At 34.5% G+C, this 17817-nt stretch overlaps 2 protein-coding genes across 6 annotated transcripts; both read left to right on the top strand.

The window, feature by feature from the left end:
* Positions 1 to 3379: 3379 nt before the first annotated feature.
* LOC117633707 lies at positions 3380 to 6285 on the top strand. Of its 2 annotated transcripts, XM_034367427.1 has the most exons (5): positions 3380 to 3598; positions 4331 to 4427; positions 4617 to 4710; positions 5473 to 5559; positions 5841 to 6283. In XM_034367427.1, the coding sequence occupies exons 1-5, from the start codon at positions 3538 to 3540 to the stop codon at positions 5973 to 5975; spliced, it is 474 nt and encodes a 157-aa protein (XP_034223318.1). In that variant the 5' UTR covers positions 3380 to 3537; the 3' UTR covers positions 5976 to 6283. The 2 variants fall into 2 exon arrangements, with proteins under 2 accessions (XP_034223318.1, XP_034223319.1); XM_034367428.1 differs by lacking the exon at positions 5473 to 5559 and having other exon boundaries at positions 3394 to 3598; positions 5841 to 6285.
* Positions 6286 to 12665: 6380 nt separating this feature from the next.
* On the top strand, positions 12666 to 17812 carry LOC117633683 (protein PIN-LIKES 5). 4 transcript variants are annotated; one of them, XM_034367381.1, is made up of 12 exons: positions 12666 to 13016; positions 13121 to 13164; positions 15059 to 15367; positions 15479 to 15558; positions 15677 to 15801; positions 15898 to 16019; positions 16110 to 16325; positions 16486 to 16584; positions 16682 to 16782; positions 16889 to 16941; positions 17025 to 17210; positions 17301 to 17812. In XM_034367381.1, the coding sequence occupies exons 3-12, from the start codon at positions 15233 to 15235 to the stop codon at positions 17423 to 17425; spliced, it is 1242 nt and encodes a 413-aa protein (XP_034223272.1). In that variant the 5' UTR covers positions 12666 to 13016; positions 13121 to 13164; positions 15059 to 15232; the 3' UTR covers positions 17426 to 17812. The 4 variants fall into 4 exon arrangements, with proteins under 4 accessions (XP_034223272.1, XP_034223271.1, XP_034223274.1 ...); XM_034367380.1 differs by lacking the exon at positions 13121 to 13164 and having other exon boundaries at positions 12666 to 12885; XM_034367383.1 differs by lacking the exon at positions 13121 to 13164.
* Positions 17813 to 17817: the final 5 nt, after the last annotated feature.

Here is a 17817-nt window from a genome sequence, read left to right as displayed (position 1 = left end):
AAAAAGGTTGCTCAGTGTTTTACTGGATTAAGACAGGCTCGCTTGCGTTGTGCCACCATTTAAGGAGGAAACTTTATTGCCTGGTGCCATTGTCATCTAGCTGAGCTGCGGGAGGTCAAATACTTATGGCGCTTTTCGCTTTAGTTTGGTCTTGGCTTGGCATCCACACCAGTGACACCACGTCAAAACAAAAATAAAAAATAAAAAAATAGAACAGAAAAAGGACATAGAGAAGGGTTGGTGATCACTGTCCATCGTAGGAGAAAAAGTTGTGGAAGCCCTCTATTTTTTATTTATAGTTTACATGTTAAAGAACCTACCAATACCGACCAAAAACAAAAACAAAACCAACCAGTAAACTGATGGCCTCAGTTTTCTGCTTTATTCCTTTTCAATGAAGAGAAGAGGTACTGCATCTGCGTGCAATTCGGGAACTTTTAGCATTTATCTTTACATTCCCTTAATAAACTACCAAAATAGAAATACATGCATGCATGATCATGCATCTAAAGTTTCTTTTGAGTCCAATTTGATGTCACAAATAACATGTAAAAGATGGGAACTCTTTAGTACTATTTTAGATTTCGACTTAAAACAAACAATAAAAAGATGATCAAATTATTTTTCATAAAACAAGTAATAAAGATTTAAAAAAATAGGTACAATATTTGGAGAAAAAATAGGTTCATTAAAAAAATGTTTTAAAAACAAAATAGTAGATAGATTATCAAATTATTTTTCAACATAATTAGAATGTACATTATTATTCATAAAACTATAATAAAAAAGAATATTGGTTGTATAATTCATAAAAGACAACAACATTAATTCTTAAATTTAATATTGAATTTAAATTATTAATACTTTAAATAGATTACTAGTCGTAATTCATATAAGGAAAACACCATTAATTCAAAAATAGATTACTGATACTTTAATGTGAAATTTAATATTTAATTTCAAATAAGTTTCTAAATTAGTTCCTACATCCATTGCAACTATTTGGAGATCTTTTCAAATTCAACGGGTGTCATTAGTTACACCCCCCATAACACATTAACTTATAAACATGGGTAGTTTTGGAATTTGAAAAATACAATAAATCAGATTTTAAGTTATATTTGGTAACTTGCTTAGTTGGATCCTAGTCATCGGGTGTTATTTGAAAAAATTGGATATTTTAAATAGAAAACTAAAGGAAAGAGTTGTAGGTGATTTAAAATGAATTTTATGGGTCTAAGCTCAATTTACTATATATAAAAAAACCTACACGAAATTGGGGTCCTAGATTGAAGTAGTAATTCTTGAGAATGTGCATATTTCTTCCATCACGTGAAGTTTTCCGTATTAAGATGACTAGTAAACACAAATAACTCAATGATGAAGTAAATTCATTTCAATTCTTAAAAAGCTTTGGAAATTTTATGTTTTACTCGATCATTTTGGCAACGTGAGGGGGTGATGACACTTTAGGAGAAGTGACCCGATCCACGCGGGTGCATGCCTTTTGCTATTCTATTGGCTCAGCTGGTACTTCTCCATTTAGTCTAAAATGCCCAAAAAATTCCAGTGTGTGAATTTGTAAAGGTAAAAAAGGAAAACAAGAAAAGCCCATGCATCATTGCACATGGAGGTTTGTATGAAATTGACCGAATGCAGAAAGCACATAGCTTTCAATTAGCTTCTTGTCGTTTCTATCTCTAGATATTTTTATACTTGCTCCGAGAAACTCATGTGCGTTATTAATGGTTTCATTTTATATTCTCGGATCCTCCATTTTATTTTTCTTATTCAGAAGTGAAGAAACGTGCATGAAAGCTAGGGCATAATATAATAATAATCATGGGCTCGAAATGGTGAATATGATATTTTCATTTCCCCTTTTCTTTTTCCCTTTATGTGTTCAAAAATGCATTGGTAATTGATTAGAACAAACCGTGATACGAAGTTGACAGAAAACCAATTCAATACTTGACCAAGTTATACCTAACACACAATCAATTATGCGCAACTTTTAATTGCTTTGTTTTTAATTGGGGTTTAGTCAACCATGTATAAAGTGCTCTAAATTTGCAAATTGATGATGACACAAAATAATCCCGCGTGGCCTGAATGCTAATTCAAGAGTCACACAAGTAAATTAATGCTAACGTGTGAGTCGGTTCATGACCATGGCTGACCGACTCCAGAGTCTCGGACTCTTTCAGTTCTGTCAATTAGATATGGTCTGCTCATCACCCTCTCCGAGCAATATTCTCTATTAAATCATTTTAACTTTATTTTTTTTTCTATTTTTTTATTTATAAATGAATGTGAAATCATGCCAATCAACCACCCCACACAACTTGATGCTATCCATTCACATTATTTTATAACATGGACCCACCCAGGTGCATAAAAATCCTCCTTTATTGGAAAAACAATAACAAAAAACATATGTCAAATCTCAAATGTGGATGGAGGAGGGTGTGCGTGTTGGTCAACGATTTATATATTTTATATTATGCACATCAAATTAAGCAAAACCCCAGAATCGATCAAGGGTTCAGAGGTTTTGTAATGTGATGACATTGCTCAGAAATTGCTTGGTTGGCCCCATGTACCCCCCCATGACATGATCAATAAAAATAATTTTTCTAGGAGGTCGAAACTGGAAAGGTCACGACTGGGGAGGGTCGAAACTGAAAAGAACCAATGCCAATTGGGTCATGAACCGGGTTGGATCGTTTTTTTCCGTCATGATTTGAGTTCGACCGTTACTTTTAGACCATGGTTTGGGTTGGACCATTTCTGTTGGGTCATAATTTGGATTGAACCCAGGTACAGTCAAAATATCAAAAAGTGTGCAAAGCTTCCATGAGGAATGATCTTATCCTTGCTAGTTTTTCAAAATTTTATCTTGTTTTTAATGCATAGAGTTGGGTATTATTCTAATTTGTGAGGCTAGTTTTTTTGTTGTTCATACAATTTGATAGTACTTTAAATTAAAGTAATTTACCTATAAGAGAATAAACTCGCTATCCTATCTAACTTACCCACATTTACAAAGAGGGAGATTTCTCTCACACGCACAATTATGATAATGTAGGGATTTGAATATGAGACTTCTGGTATGCAAGAGGCTAGATTCTGTTAGCACCTGAAATAATTTTTGGTTGATTACTTAATGTGAACTTAAGGATTTTATTATTTGGTCCTTGAATTTTTTTTTTTGGGGGGGTTCACAAAGAGGCTCAAGGCCTAATGAGTCTAACAACAAAAAATGGATTTGGGCCAAAAAGTGAATTTGGCCCATTTGGCCACTCCAGCCCAAGTTAAGGCCTGAAAGATTTGAGCCTCATCATTTTGATATCAAAATTTTTTAATAATTTTTTTAAAAAAAATGTTGTTAATATTGTCTGATCTTGAAGGTTGGGAACAAGGCGATAGTTCGATAATATCGAAACACAAAATTTGTATTCGCTGGAATAGCAAGTCGTCAGTCTCTCTCTCTGCGTCTCTCTGTTTCTAAGTTTGTGTATTGTGAAGTTGAAGACGATGAGTGCTCTACCGAGCTCGTTCGTTTCAGTTCAAAATCCCAAAACCCACTTCTTAGCTGGTAATCATTTCATCCTCTTTGTTTTTATTTTCCTTCTCTCTTGTGTTTTATCCATTCAAAAATTGTAATTTAGTTGCTGTGATGTGTTGGTTTATGTAGTTAATCGGATCACTTCCTGAAATTGTAGATTTCTCAGCCTTTGTTGATCTAGCAAATTAGTCTACGAGCTCTTTTATGGGTTTGTTTGTTTAATGCAAGCTAAGGCTCCATCTGTGAGGGATTAGAAACTGAAATGTAAGAGATACCCATTTTCTAGTTCTCTGATTTTTGTGGGTCTATGTGAATTTGCTGATTGCCTTTTTCATTGGAAGAGTCCTATGATTCAATCCCACCTTCTGTTACTTTTCTATCATTTAACCAGTCGTCTGTACATGCTACCTTACTTCAGTTAAGCAGTTGAACATTAATTTAAAGGGTATTATTAGATTAATTTATTGGGCAGATAACGCTTGCAAGTTGTTAAGTGTGAATTAGAGGTGCATTGGTTGGAACTTTTGGATGCACCAGCTGGTATTTCTGAGCTTCTTGGTCCATCTTTTTCCTTTTTCTCGGGCATGTTAGTTGGGTATTTAATTCATTCTCTTTCATCTTGGATTGAACTCAATACGTTTCATGAGACTCTGTCTACCATGTCTAAACATTGCATGTTGAAGTTTTTACATTTGAATTTCACATTTCACATTTTTTATTTTTTTATTTTTTTGTTAATTATTGCCTAATGTTTGATGCTAGGTTCTTCTTCGAAGCCAATGTACCAGTGTCTTTTGAATGTTAGCCACAGTAATCTAAATTCCACTTCATATAGAAGGCCTCTTGTTGTCCGAGCAGGGTATGCCTATTTTAATGTTTTCAATATAAGTTTCTAGCAGTTGCTTAGGAGATAGTATAACAGCTAACCATGAGTGTCTGAATGTTTCAATGTTTCAAGTTTAGTTTTTATCTTTTTAATATCTCTTAGTAGACTAGTTCTTCTATTAATATTGTTTCCCTTCAATTCTGTTTCTTTTTGCTAGTACAGTGGGGACAGACCAAGTTCTGCGAGTATCTTTGTTGGTGGGTTTGTATTGGGGGGGATTGTTGTTGGAGCATTGGGTTGTGTATATGCGCCTCAGGTATGGTTGAAGTACTCACCTTTTGTATTTATCATAGTTTGACCTGTTACCATTGCATTAGGTCTCTGTGTGGCCTCGATGGTTATGATCTCTTTGTGTCTATGTATTTGCATTCCCTCACCTACATGTGCCTCTATGTGTGAATTAATGATTCATGATTGAATATCTCTTCATCGTCTATTGCATGGCTTTAGAATGTTACTGCAGTACTGCAGTCTGATTCTTGTGCCTATAGGACATAGATTCTGCCCCCCTCCTCCCTTCCGAAGTTTACCGGAAGATTGGGAAAGTCATGTAGCTATCTGTTAAATGTTATATGGTGGTGTATTAATTGATTATTGGAGATGCGCCATGGACAGGGGCGGACAGATTAAGGGACAAGAGGGGTTGCTTGACCCCATCAGTGGCGGATCCAGGATTCTCGGGTCATAGGGTCACAGTGTAAAAAATGTCGAATTTTTTTAAGACTAACTGTTGAGGTATTTTTAGGACAAATGAGAAAATTTATTTCACATTAAAAAAAATAATGTAGTCCCCTGTTTCCTTCTTTTTTTTAATGTGAAATAATATTTTTTTCCTAATTCTTTTAAAAAATAATTGGATAGAAAATGACTCATTTGTCCTAAAAATACCTCAACAATTAGTCTAAAAAAATTTCGACACTATGACCCGAGAATCCTGGATCCCCCACTGGCCATGGATGTGGTTTTTATGGGCTATACAACCTGAAACATGCGTTTGACTGGCATATCATCTTTCCAGATAAGCAAGGCACTAGCTGGAGCCGACAGAAAAGATTTGATGAGGAAGCTCCCAAAGTTTATTTATGATGAAGAGAAAGCTCTTGAGGTGAGAATTTATTTTGTTCTAGCAACGAGAAAGAAGGGAGGGGGGTAAAAATAGAACGAAAACTTTATGGTTAAGTGAAGAGGGGAATTTGACCTGTGATTGCTTAGGCCATTGGTGCGATGTGCACCAAGGTCTGGCCTTGAATTGTAATACATAAATATCTGCAGGGTGTTGATTGGTCAATCTCCTGAAGTATTTGATTTGAATCATGGTATCTGGGATGTTAATTATCATATTCGATCTGACTTATATGTTTCCACTTGGCTGTTTTGTGATGACAGAAAACCCGTAAAATACTGGCTGAGAAGATTGCACAGCTAAACTCCGCCATAGACGATGTTTCGGCTCAGCTGCATGCAGATGATACCCCAAATGGAGCTGCAGTGGCTTCAGATGAAGTTGAAGCTTCCATATAATAGAATGCTTGCAGAGTTTTGTGTTTAACTTGGTACATGTGTTTAGCAGTGGGAAAGTAATGTTTCAAATCTTCTTCCCGTGTGTTTTTCTTGTTCATAAATACGTAGAAAACAGCAGCAATTGAAAACCATCATAGTTGCTGCAACACTGTTTGCTTTAACACTATCAATTACTTCTCGCTTGGTTTCTGTGGATAGCAAGCTTCTCATTATTGTACTGGACTGGGCTATAGTTTTCAACTGGTTCAGCATGGATCTTATGAAAACTACGGCGTTTTAAGTTGTAATAAAGGATCTTCCTTCAACGACATGTCGTTTAAACTTTGACTTGGCCCTATTGCATCTGGGTTGCCAATGGGCCCAAAAGAACAAAGTGCCCACCAGGTACAAAAAGAAAACAACTTGTAGCTAGTATAAACTGTAATGACTGAACACACATCTTTGGTCTTCCATTAGAGTTGTCAAATATCAAGAATATACGAGAGCACATCTCCTCAATCCGATCCTTTCGTACACTCATTCTAGATGGGGTGAATTCTTTTGTGTGGGTTGGCTTGATTGTTTGAGCAGGAACACTTGTATTTATATGCATCTACCTAAGAGTCTTGCCCATCAAGAAACTCTTAAGAAGTTTTTATTGTATTAGGTTTATAACTTCTAATCCACAATTAAGATAGAATCCTTCTAGCTCTTATATTAGCCTTAAAACACTAACTTTAATAAAGCTGTAGGTCTAGTTGTATTTGAGCTCCTAATTGATATCAAGTTTTAAAATCCTTCGATGATTATAAGACCACACTTAAATGAGAGAGACATCTATATGTTTAACACCAAGCCCATGCACAGATCCTCATAATCCACTTGAGATGAAAACCCAATTAAGATTCTAGAGTTAAAATTACTTTATTATTTTATTATTTTCATTGGATATCAACTTTATAGTTTGCTTGGAAATGCCTATTTTACATAGAAAGAGAAATAATTAGGTATATCTAAAGCTTACAGCTCAAATGACTAAGAGTACTTATCATTGTACTTAAAATTCTATCTCCGTTCAAGAGAGAGAGAGAGCTTGATACCAAACTTAGGACTTTTAGCATGCAGTAATATTCCATGGACCAATGACCATAATTAAGCGAGGAAAGAAGAAGTAATTAATTAAATATATGATTATGAAAGAGATGAGACAAATAAAAGGCTGCGACGCATCGTCATAAGAAGCAAGCTTGACCGTATTCAAATTGATCATACTCTAATTCTGAAATTTAATAATAATCGTGTTTTGAACTGTTATGCATATGCTTTGGTGTGGTATGCATGTAAATAATGTGCCATGAGTAGTGATTAGCCCAAGACGCAACACAAAGAGGAAACAAAGATGATCACAACATATTCCCACATAACGTAATCAAATCCTCCACGTTTATTTATTAAACAAACTAGAATGTACAGCAATACTGTCATACGATGTTAAGAGAAAATAAGCCGAATACAAAGAAGAATAACAAAAATAAAAATGATGCATATAAAAAATAAAAAATAAAGAGAAAATGACAGAGGAGAAGGAGGCAGGTCAAAATACGAAAAAGCAGCAAACTTTGATTAGTTTATTAGTTTAAAAAACAAAAATAAGAGACCACATGTGGAAAGGAGGGGGTAGGCTAATATTTGTGGGAGTAGGGACAGCATTGTTAATTTTGTACTGGGTTGGAGCCCACTCGAGCTTATACATAGATCCGTCCTTGTGCGAAAGTATGACCGTGACACACACAAAATTTTTTTTATTTAGTTTTTCATCAAAATACCCTCTCTTTTTTTCAGGTTTAATTTAGTAATTGCAGAGAGGGTCCATTAATCATGTCCAAAAACATTTACTTGACAATACTGGCGTCGCTTTGTCATCATGCAATTTAAATGTAAACAACCATCTTGTTTATTGTAGAAGATGAGTCAGATTGATAAATTGAGGGTTTATAAAAGGGAGATTCACTATTATACCTAATATAGATGTCCAAATTATATAAAAAAGTTATATATGAAATGGACTTTAGAAATACACCCAAAACTCATTTACAATATAACAAAGAGACTTCGAATATTCTATAAATTATAAAACTGTCATTGATTTCTTAAAACAAGCTTAACCTCAAAACTTCATAAAAATAAAAATCCAAAACACTCGTTAGGGCATCAAGTAATTTAATAATCAAAACTAATTTCAATAAACTAACTGTAATTTTTTGATTTTTTTTTAAAGTTTGTTTATAAAAATTAAATGGTGTAAGATTTACCTATATCACTAGTAATGAGAATAGGTATACAACTAATAAATATCTCTTTATAAAAAAGCTTTATAGAGTGTGGATGGTTCAAAGTTCACACTCTTTTTAGCATGTGTTTCTCCTTCATGGAAGATATATGTATTTTTCTTTTCTTATTTTTGGTGTCTTGAACAGACTTGTTGCAAATCTATATTCCAAAAACAGAGGGCAACAATAATAATGAGCGATATCGACGTGACTAAAACGGTATCATCATATGGAAATGGGTCCGTTCCGTTCCCCTGAAATTATTTGATGAAATTATTGAAGGTCCACTCAAATTGATGATATTGATACCTACCTACCTTTCTTAACTCTCAACGACCCCTAACAAGAAATGTGCCCGTCTACCAAGCCTTTAATAAACTCTACATCACTTCAGGTTGTTGAATCAAATTTAAGGTGTCTCTTTGATGGGGATTAGGATCTGGATACAGATCAGCAACTATATTCACGAACAATGAAATTTAGGACTAATGTAAACTCACATATATCGTAGTAAATTCAAGTTACAAATAAACTATTTCATTAATCGTTAACATAAAATTCCTACAACTATTACATTAGCCTTATTTATAGGCTTTACAATACTTGGGCACTAATGCTACTTGGTCTAAAAGTAAACTAATTAATTATAAAATCACACATAAATAATAAAATATATCCTAAAACTACCTATATAAGAAAATAATAAAATATCATGAAATAACTTATTAAATGGTAAATATCTATCTTGATCCACCCCTGTGCTTCTGCATCACTCCTCCTCTCACCAATTTGAGTTCACAATTATTTCATAAGTGTGTGTGATAAGTTTTCTTCTTGTGATGAATATGTGTAAAATTGTGATTCATATGCGATAAAAAATGACTTAACTAGAAAGCCAAGTAACATTTAGAAACCCTTCAAGCGAAACACGGCAAAAAGAAAGAATCTTCTTAAGTAATGAGAATAACCTAGAAAATGACAACAACTTTAACCCCCACTCCCACTCATATAGGGTCCAACATTGACAACCAAATGTTCAAAGCTTATTATCCTTTTCTTTAAATCGGGTGGTTTGTCCAAATCCAATCCAACCAAATGTGGGTAAAGGTCACATGGCTTGCCAACCATTCATGGCATAAATGGACCGCCCTTTAGGGTCTGTCTTGAATTTTGATCGAGACTTTATTTTTACTAAAGCTATGTTAGAAATATCAATGCTTCACCTTTTTTATACACACAAGCTGGGCATGCCAATCATCTGCTAGTAGGCCATTGATCTGATTGCAGGCTTACACTTATAATTAACTTTAATTGAATGACATTATATTGATGGGATTGAAGATACCCATTTTCTCACCTAAAAAAATAAATACATCATAATATAAGAAAACTTCCCACCCACACAAAAAGTTCGTCAAAAATACTTATTTAATAATTACTGTAAGGTAATATCAAGGTCATGAATATAAAGCAACCCCACGTTTAAAATATGTAAAGCAAATCCATTACATTTCCAATGTTGACCACAAAAATGAAAATAAAAATAATTAATAAAAGGATCTCAAGACGATAACCCCCACAAGTTAAGGGAATCAATCATCAACCCCCGCCAGTTAAGGAAAGGGTCGAAGTATATTTCATGAGATTGCCAATAATACCTCAAAGGATTTACGGGTTGAAAGCCCTACATCAAAATTTAAAATTAAATGCCACTTACAATAATATAAAATTTATCATTTTGTTTGAGTCTTCTCTATATACACTTCATGACAATTAACTCAATGTGACTGCTATTAAGGCTTTACAATCAAAAAATATTAGTTCGCTTATAAGTTTAGGTGTAAATAGCTCTATTTAACTTCACATTTTGAGAACAAAAAATGTCGTTAAGAGATGCACCTAACACTATTATATTTGTCCACGTTCATAAACTACCAGCACATTAAATAGGGCAAACAAATTATTAGCCTTAGTATGCTTTATGAAGGAAACCAATAAAAAAAAATGATAAACAAATTCTTCATGATTTAAGCATGCAAGTCAAAATAGTAACCAACAATAATGAAAGTCCAAAAATGCTTTTCATATTGGTTAGTTTATTAAAGTCTTAGTCACTGTTTGTTTCACGGAATAGATTTGAAGAGAAATTATTTTTTATGTCATTTCTCAAGGAATAAAAAATGAAAGATTCCTTTCTCACGTTTGGTAATATCGGGAAAGTAACGGGGAGATTTCACTTTGTTTCCTTTCCCATGTTTGTTTTGAGTAGGAATGGAAAATAAAGTTTGTATAATTTTTCAATTATACCCATATTAAATCAAATAAAAAAAGAATGTATTTAATGATACATTGCAATTCTAAATTGTTCATGGGGACAAAATGGTCATTTAATGTTGGCTCATTTTCCCAAACTTTTCCATGAGGAGGGAAAACAAAACTTAAGTTGAGAGGAAGGCTTCATTTTCCCCCTTACTTCTCATGTGTCAGGCAACCATTTCTCATGCCTACACTTACCAAACATGGGAAAGCAATTGATTTTCCATCTCCAAGCCTCCTTTCCCATGAACCAAAAAGGACCTTAGGTGTTATATTACATGCTTTTCATGATTATTACTTGATTGAATCCCAAAGCATAGTGTGAAAGAAAACGAAAACAATGCCGAACCGGCAAAATATACACACAATCCAAAATAACAGATCATTAAAGCCTTAGGTGTTATATGCAGATTGAAGAGATGTATCATTAGAAAACTCAAATCAATAAATCAGTAATGTATATGCGAATTTATCACCAGATGAGTCAACAAGATAATACTATGCATAAAACATGCTGCCTTGAAAACCCAGTTCTCAAACAAAACAAATGGAAAAACTTATCTAGCAATGCCAATCATTCTTGTGATATCCCTCTGAAAGGTTTTTTTGGGATTTCACCCTTCAGAGATAATGTCTCGATGTAGTTAGGTTGTATGGCAACCTTACTCTTCAAGATACAACAACTTGTGACTCTTGTAAGTGTACACTTGCATTGCTCGTATCCTGTAAACACTTGAAACTTTCCTATGAAAAATAAAAAATGTGGATGAACAAAATAATAATAATTATCATTATAATAAAACCTTTCTCGAAATATGCTGCTCTCCCTTTTCCAGCCAACTAGTTAAGGCTTTTAGTGGATTGCCTCCCAAATCAGAATCAGATCAAGGTGTTAAACTACTGCATATAAAATAAATAAAATAAAACAATCAAAATAAATCAATCAATCAAAACAGTAAATTTTTTAAAACATTTTTCAAATTCCAACAGTATTGGAGGATAATTTACACAATAAATTCATGTAATCCATTTCCGTTTTCTTGTTACGTTATAAAAGAAATAGATAAAACATTATATATAAAACCGTGACATACAAGTTTTTCTTAAATACGTAAGCACATTCGTCAAAGTGAATTAAATTAGTGACCCCTACCTTAAGTATCCCTGGCACCGCGTAATGCCATATTGATGGAGATAACTCCAAACCAGTCGCTCATCAAATAACACAAGTGGTTTCGTTATTTTATTTGTTGATTAAGATTTGGTTAGAAAATTCTCTGTCCATTGGCGTATTGTGTGGCCAATTGAGATGACACGTAGGATTTAGGATACTATATATATATAATCATGCTGACTGTACGTACAGGAGGCAATGCATATGCATGAATCATTATGCAGTAGAATTTTGGCGTAGCCAAATTATAGGTTGGACTGACAAATTCGAATTTGTCTAGATGACAGCCTGCCTAATAGAATTCCAAATCACCCACAAAAATATCCCATGTGAATCTGTGATCTGTCGATTTGTATTAATAGGATATGCTCAACAATTTGAGAGCTGCAATTGGATCCCCCTATCAAGAAAAAAAAAATAAAAAGTAAAAAAAATAAAATATATATATATATATATATATATATGCAGAAGAAGTTTGGCATTACGTTCATAAACTGGTACGACAAATACTTGCCCTTTTTTTGCATCTTCAGCCCTTTTTCATATTTTGTTTGCTAATTTTACTTGTGTATTATTGCATGTGAGGCTGTGTGTCTGCAATAATGTATTTTTTTTGGTTTTATGGGGTGATGATCTCATGTGCACTAGCTACCAATTCTTTTATTTTGACAAGACGTGAATCGTGACACATTTAGTTAAAAATTGACTTAATCGATGATTCAAATTCACAGTCAGATGCTTCAATAATGTAAACATCTTATGTTACTTTTATGAAGCTTTGGTTAAATATTGTGCGGTTGTAAGTGCAAATTAATTAAAGTCATTGGTGGGAGGGAGCAAACATCCCTGTGCATAAATAGTAAATACGAAGCATATACGCAAGAAGCTCAAGCTTGTTGTATATAACGAGCACCATCAATTCGTAGAGATTTATACTCCAAATTAAAAGGCGCATGCGAGTCTCTTGGGTCATGGGTTCTTCTTCTTCTTCTTCTTATTCTCTCTCCTCTTTCAGCCCCATCAGCTTCCCACTACTTTCTCCCTCCCATTTTCTCTCAACCATGTTTGCTTTTTCTGGTGCGCAACTCTGTCACCCCAAACTCATTTCCAGGTTCATCATCTCTTAATTCTCTTCCCCTTCAATTTTCTGCTTAATTTCATGAACATGGTTCTTCAATTTTCTCCTGCTATTTCTTTGCATGCCGATCTGTCGTTTTGATATTGTTTCTCGAACCCATGAAGGTACATATATATTGTAAATCTTCTTGATCTGATGGGTTATTAATTAGTACTTATTCTTCTTCTTTTTTTAAAATTTAAATCAAAGTTCTTCTGGTTCTATACAGTTGTTTCTGGTCACTTCTCCAACATTCCTGTCTTCGTGGAAATGGTGGGTGTATCTATCAAATTCTGGGTTTCCTTTAAGTTGTTCTAAATCTAGCGGTTGTCACTTGTTAGCAAAAAATAAAAATTATTCACACACGTGTCAAATGGATTTTAACTTAAGTATTTCTTTTTTTTATATTTTATTAGCACTTTTGAATCTCTGCAGAATTTGCACACCTCTCAACCACAAAAATAAGGCAAGTTCGAAATGTTTCTGGCTTTTTTCCAAAACAATTAAAAAGACCTCCCATTTCCGTTTACGGAAAATAATCAAAAGCTACCTTTGCGTTTTAAACAAGTGTTCATGCGCCCCTCAATAATACACCCCTTATGTCACATTTTGATTTGTCTGTTTCGCTCCCTTTAAAGGGCGGCTTTAGAATTTTTTTTTTAAAACATTAAAATTTAATATCTTAATTAGAAACACATGGAAAGTGCTTCTTTTCAGAATCACTTAAAATCACTAAAAGTGATTATATAGAGAAGCACATAGAAGATGCTTCTTCTCAGAGTTGATTATGACCCTTCCAAACGAGCCCTTACTCGTTTTTCGTTTTTATTTTTTCACTTCTTTCGGTTCATATTCTTTTTTTTTTCTTTTCCTTTTTCTTTTTTGGTGGAACCAACCCTTATGGTGGACCCCAGTTAAGACCTACATACATAATGATTATTAGTGTCCATGGTCCCCCTTTGTGTCTCTCTGTCTCTTTGTCACTATAATGCCTAAAGATTTTTCTATATGTTTAGGAGAAGTTGCAATTTGCGTATATGGTAACATAATACAATTGCCACTTGTACTTTATCATACACGTTTTGTTTTGATGATGTTTGCGCATGGACAAAGTTCTGTCAATTTTAGCATCTGATTTAGGTTTTATGCTTATCGGCTGCATCATTTGACTAGAATTGACCATTCGATCCACCTACAAAAACTTCCTTTTGAAGAATATGAAATTTAAAAGAAATTCATGAACCTCTGAGCATTTTCATTGACAAAATTTTGCTGGCCTTTTTTGTGCATGAATAATTTCCAGAGAGTCACAAAATAAATCACCGACTATTTGAGTCATCTAAGAAGAGAAATAAATCAAACACTATTTATACCTACATTTTTCTTTCTTTCTTAGGTTAGCGACAACCGTCTTGTATTGTCAAAATTACAAGTCTACAAAGAAAGAGGATTTCTCACCACAAGTGAGAGTCTTTTCAATTGGTTACTTTTTTATTTTTTTTTGGTTACTTTGTGTTGTCACGTGCTGGATTTGGCTTTTTCTGGGTCCCAAATTATTATTATATTTTATATGCTTTGACAAATTCCGATTGAATTTGAACTTTGAAACCTCAAGGTTTAGCATGCCTTGGTGTTGTCAATCAGTCCAATATTATTGGCATAGAAATTAAAAGTAAACCCAAATTCTAAATCATGTTATATAGATCTACCCTGTTTTTGGTCTGTACAAATTCTTCTATTGATATTAAAATAAAACCATATTTAAATGGAAAAATAGACTATTTATAGCTGACCAACCAAGTTCCTCCTAATTGGCTTAAACCACCAATTAAAAAACCATAAACATTTTTTATCACCTGGGTTAAATACAAAGAACGATTTTTATTTTATTTTTAAAGTAAAATCCCAGAGATTCAAAAGATATGCACAACAAATTTGGACAAAAGATAAGCGCTCTGTGATGGGATTGAACCAAGTAGTGACAAATGTTACTACCTTCATGGCTATTTCCTCCCTATGGTATGGCCTCACATGTAATATGTAGGCATCAACTTTGGTGGCTTTCCTTGTAAAAAAACAACTTGAATTCCACTCTCTGATTTTTGCTTTGGATTTTGATGATGGCTAATATTCTGTTTTCTTCTCTCTGTTTGTTTTTGTTTCCCAGGATTTTTCTTTTGTTTTAGTAGTGCACTAACGAAGTTCAAGCATCTCATATAAAAACACTGCAAAGAAAAACACATTTGGACAGTACTGGGACTAGAAAACCAGAAACTGCAATCTCTGTCTGAAGTTTCAACTACCAAGGAAAAAAAAGAAGGAAAAAAAGAGAGAAAGAGAGATGGGTTTCTGGACATTGTTGGAGGTGGCTTGTATGCCAACTTTCCAAGTTCTCATAATCAGTGTACTGGGAGCTTTCATGGCAACTGAGTATTGGAATCTTCTCCCTGTAGACGCCCGGCGGTCCATGAACAAGGTAGGCACATGTGTTTTTTGGTACATAAGTTGGTTCCTGCATGAATCAGATGCAAATAAGTATTTATGATTAATTGGAAGTTGTTGAGTTATGATTTACAAAAAAATGCAGGTTGTGTTTGTGGTTTTCACCCCCTCACTGGTGTTTGCAAGTGTGGCCAAGACTATTACATTTGAAGACATTATTTCAATGTATGCTTCCGTATCTGTATTTGGATCTTTTTTCTGTGTGCTTTCATTTTTATTCTGTTTAATATCTTTGTTTTTATATCTTCCCATTTTCTTGGACCTTGTTTGATCGTTGATTCAGGTGGTTTATGATCGTAAACGTGGGGCTTACATTTCTATTTGGAGGGATACTTGGATGGATTTTGGTAAAGATAGTCAGACCAAAACCTTATCAGGAAGGCCTGGTAATGGCTGCATGTTCATCAGGTAAATGCTCAATTTTTTTATATAGTTTTTCATCTCTTTCTTATAGCAGCAAATTTGAAGTGTGCTCATCAAGTAATGGCAAATCTTGTTGAATAGCAAACTTGGGAAACCTTCCTCTTATACTTATCCCTGCAATCTGTGAAGAGGATGGGAACCCATTTGGCGATCATAGTGTTTGTAAAAGGGTTGGACTCTCATATGTGTCTTTTTCCATGGCGGTAATGCAATTGTTAAACCTCCACTTGTTCATGATTTAAAAATAAAAAATGAATTAATTTCAAAGCTAACAGGTAACTTGGTTATTGCAGCTTGGGGGTTTCTTCATCTGGACTTACAGTTACCAGCTGATACGAACTTCAGCGATGAAATGGAAAGCGCTTCAAGCAATTGAGGCAGCTGAGGAGGCCTCAAAGAATCCCAACAGTGATTTAGACGCTGAGGGGGAAACTCCCCTTCTCAAGGGAGAAGATGAAGAGCAGGGTTCTATAGTAGTTTCATCAAATGGTTCTAGAAACCAAGAAGCTGTGAGTACCCTCATATACCAATCTACATAACAAGTCTGATGAAAACTAGAACTAGTCTGGCTTCAGTTTGTGTTATATATATATATATATATATATATATATATATGCAAATATTAACTCAAGCACGTTGTTTGGACTATCTGGATTTCTCAAATGGCAGATAGTAGCCGATGAATCAGACGTACCATTCAGCCGAAAAGTAGTAGCATTTGTTAAGCAGATTTTACATGAGTTACTGGCACCACCAACGGTAGCTGCGGTGAGTTTTTCTAACATTTCTCTTACGGTATAAGTGCTTCTCGAGACCTCAAGACTGACCAAGAACTGACTTGTCTTTGTTATCTGTCTATGATCAGATTGTGGGATTCTTTATTGGGTCAATTCCATTTCTTAAGAAGATAATAATTGGTGACAGCGCCCCCCTGCGGGTGATCGAAGACTCTATTACACAACTTGGGTAGGTACCTTTCTGCTTAAGGCGCATCCCTTATGATTCAATCAAACAAATTTAAACCGAAAACATTCTGTGTACTAAGTCAAGTAACAATAACTGCACTATGCAGGAATGGAACCATCCCTTGTATCACACTTATTCTTGGAGGCAACCTCATCCAAGGTAATGAACCTATGATTTTCAACATTAGAACTAGTTTTCTTCTGTTCTAGGAGGTGAGACAATCTGACAAACTAATCGAATAGGTTTACGCAAATCGACAATCAAAATTCCTATCATCATTGGAGTGATCATTGTTAGATACGTAGTAATGCCCGTGATTGGTATCGGGATTGTAATAGGAGCAAGCAAGGTTGGGTTTCTACCATCAGACCCTCTGTTCCATTTTGTGCTGATGGTTCAGTTTACCCTGCCACCTGCCATGAATATTGGTAAGCAGCGTTTCTAACTCCATTATGCTTCTGCAAATAGCAAGCTTCACAATCTAGGGTTGTTAACAATCTTCCTTATAATTAATGCAGGAACCATGACCCAGCTGTTTGATGTGGCTGAGGCAGAGTGCTCAGTGATCTTCCTGTGGACATACTTGGTTGCAGCCTTGGCACTTACTATTTGGTCAACAGTCTATATGTGGCTCTTGTCTTGAACTGCCTTCAGCTGAGGATGGCAAGCATCCCTAAATGGTGCATTTTATAGTGAGAGGCTTACACTTCAGAGGGAAGAAGGATCTACATTCCTGCATTTGGGTGTTCTTTTGTCCTCCATTTTTCGATTCGATTGGTTGTTTCAACTGGAAGAGAAAAATTAATTAGAGTATGATTTGGGCGTGTATGTAGATCCCATTGTTTCGTTTACTTATTGTGTAGTAGGAAAAATATATATAAAGAGAAGGGGGTGATTGTGTGTTAGATTTTTCATAGCTCAATGTTTCTCATAGATAAAGCCTTGATTTATGCATTATGATTCATTGTGGTGCACTGTTCTTGTTGAATTGAAATTAGTATCAATGCAAGCACCAATTTTTAGCTTGGGACATCC

This window comes from Prunus dulcis, chromosome 7 (genome assembly GCF_902201215.1).
Source record: "Prunus dulcis chromosome 7, ALMONDv2, whole genome shotgun sequence".
Lineage (NCBI taxonomy): Eukaryota > Viridiplantae > Streptophyta > Magnoliopsida > Rosales > Rosaceae > Prunus > Prunus dulcis.
This window is presented reverse-complemented; position numbering and strand designations above follow the sequence as displayed.

Bases quoted from the DNA above. Each gene is read 5' to 3' on its own strand.
- LOC117633707 (XM_034367427.1), top strand. From the start codon at position 3,538: ATGAGTGCTCTACCGAGCTCGTTCGTTTCAGTTCAAAATCCCAAAACC. The intron at 4,428-4,616 runs GTATGCCTATTT...TTGCTAGTACAG, and splicing joins CCTCTTGTTGTCCGAGCAGG to TGGGGACAGACCAAGTTCTG. The intron at 5,560-5,840 runs GTGAGAATTTAT...TTGTGATGACAG, and splicing joins ATGAAGAGAAAGCTCTTGAG to AAAACCCGTAAAATACTGGC.
- LOC117633683 (XM_034367380.1), top strand. From the start codon at position 15,233: ATGGGTTTCTGGACATTGTTGGAGGTGGCTTGTATGCCAACTTTCCAA. The intron at 16,783-16,888 runs GTAGGTACCTTT...TGCACTATGCAG, and splicing joins GACTCTATTACACAACTTGG to GAATGGAACCATCCCTTGTA. The intron at 17,211-17,300 runs GTAAGCAGCGTT...TAATTAATGCAG, and splicing joins GCCACCTGCCATGAATATTG to GAACCATGACCCAGCTGTTT.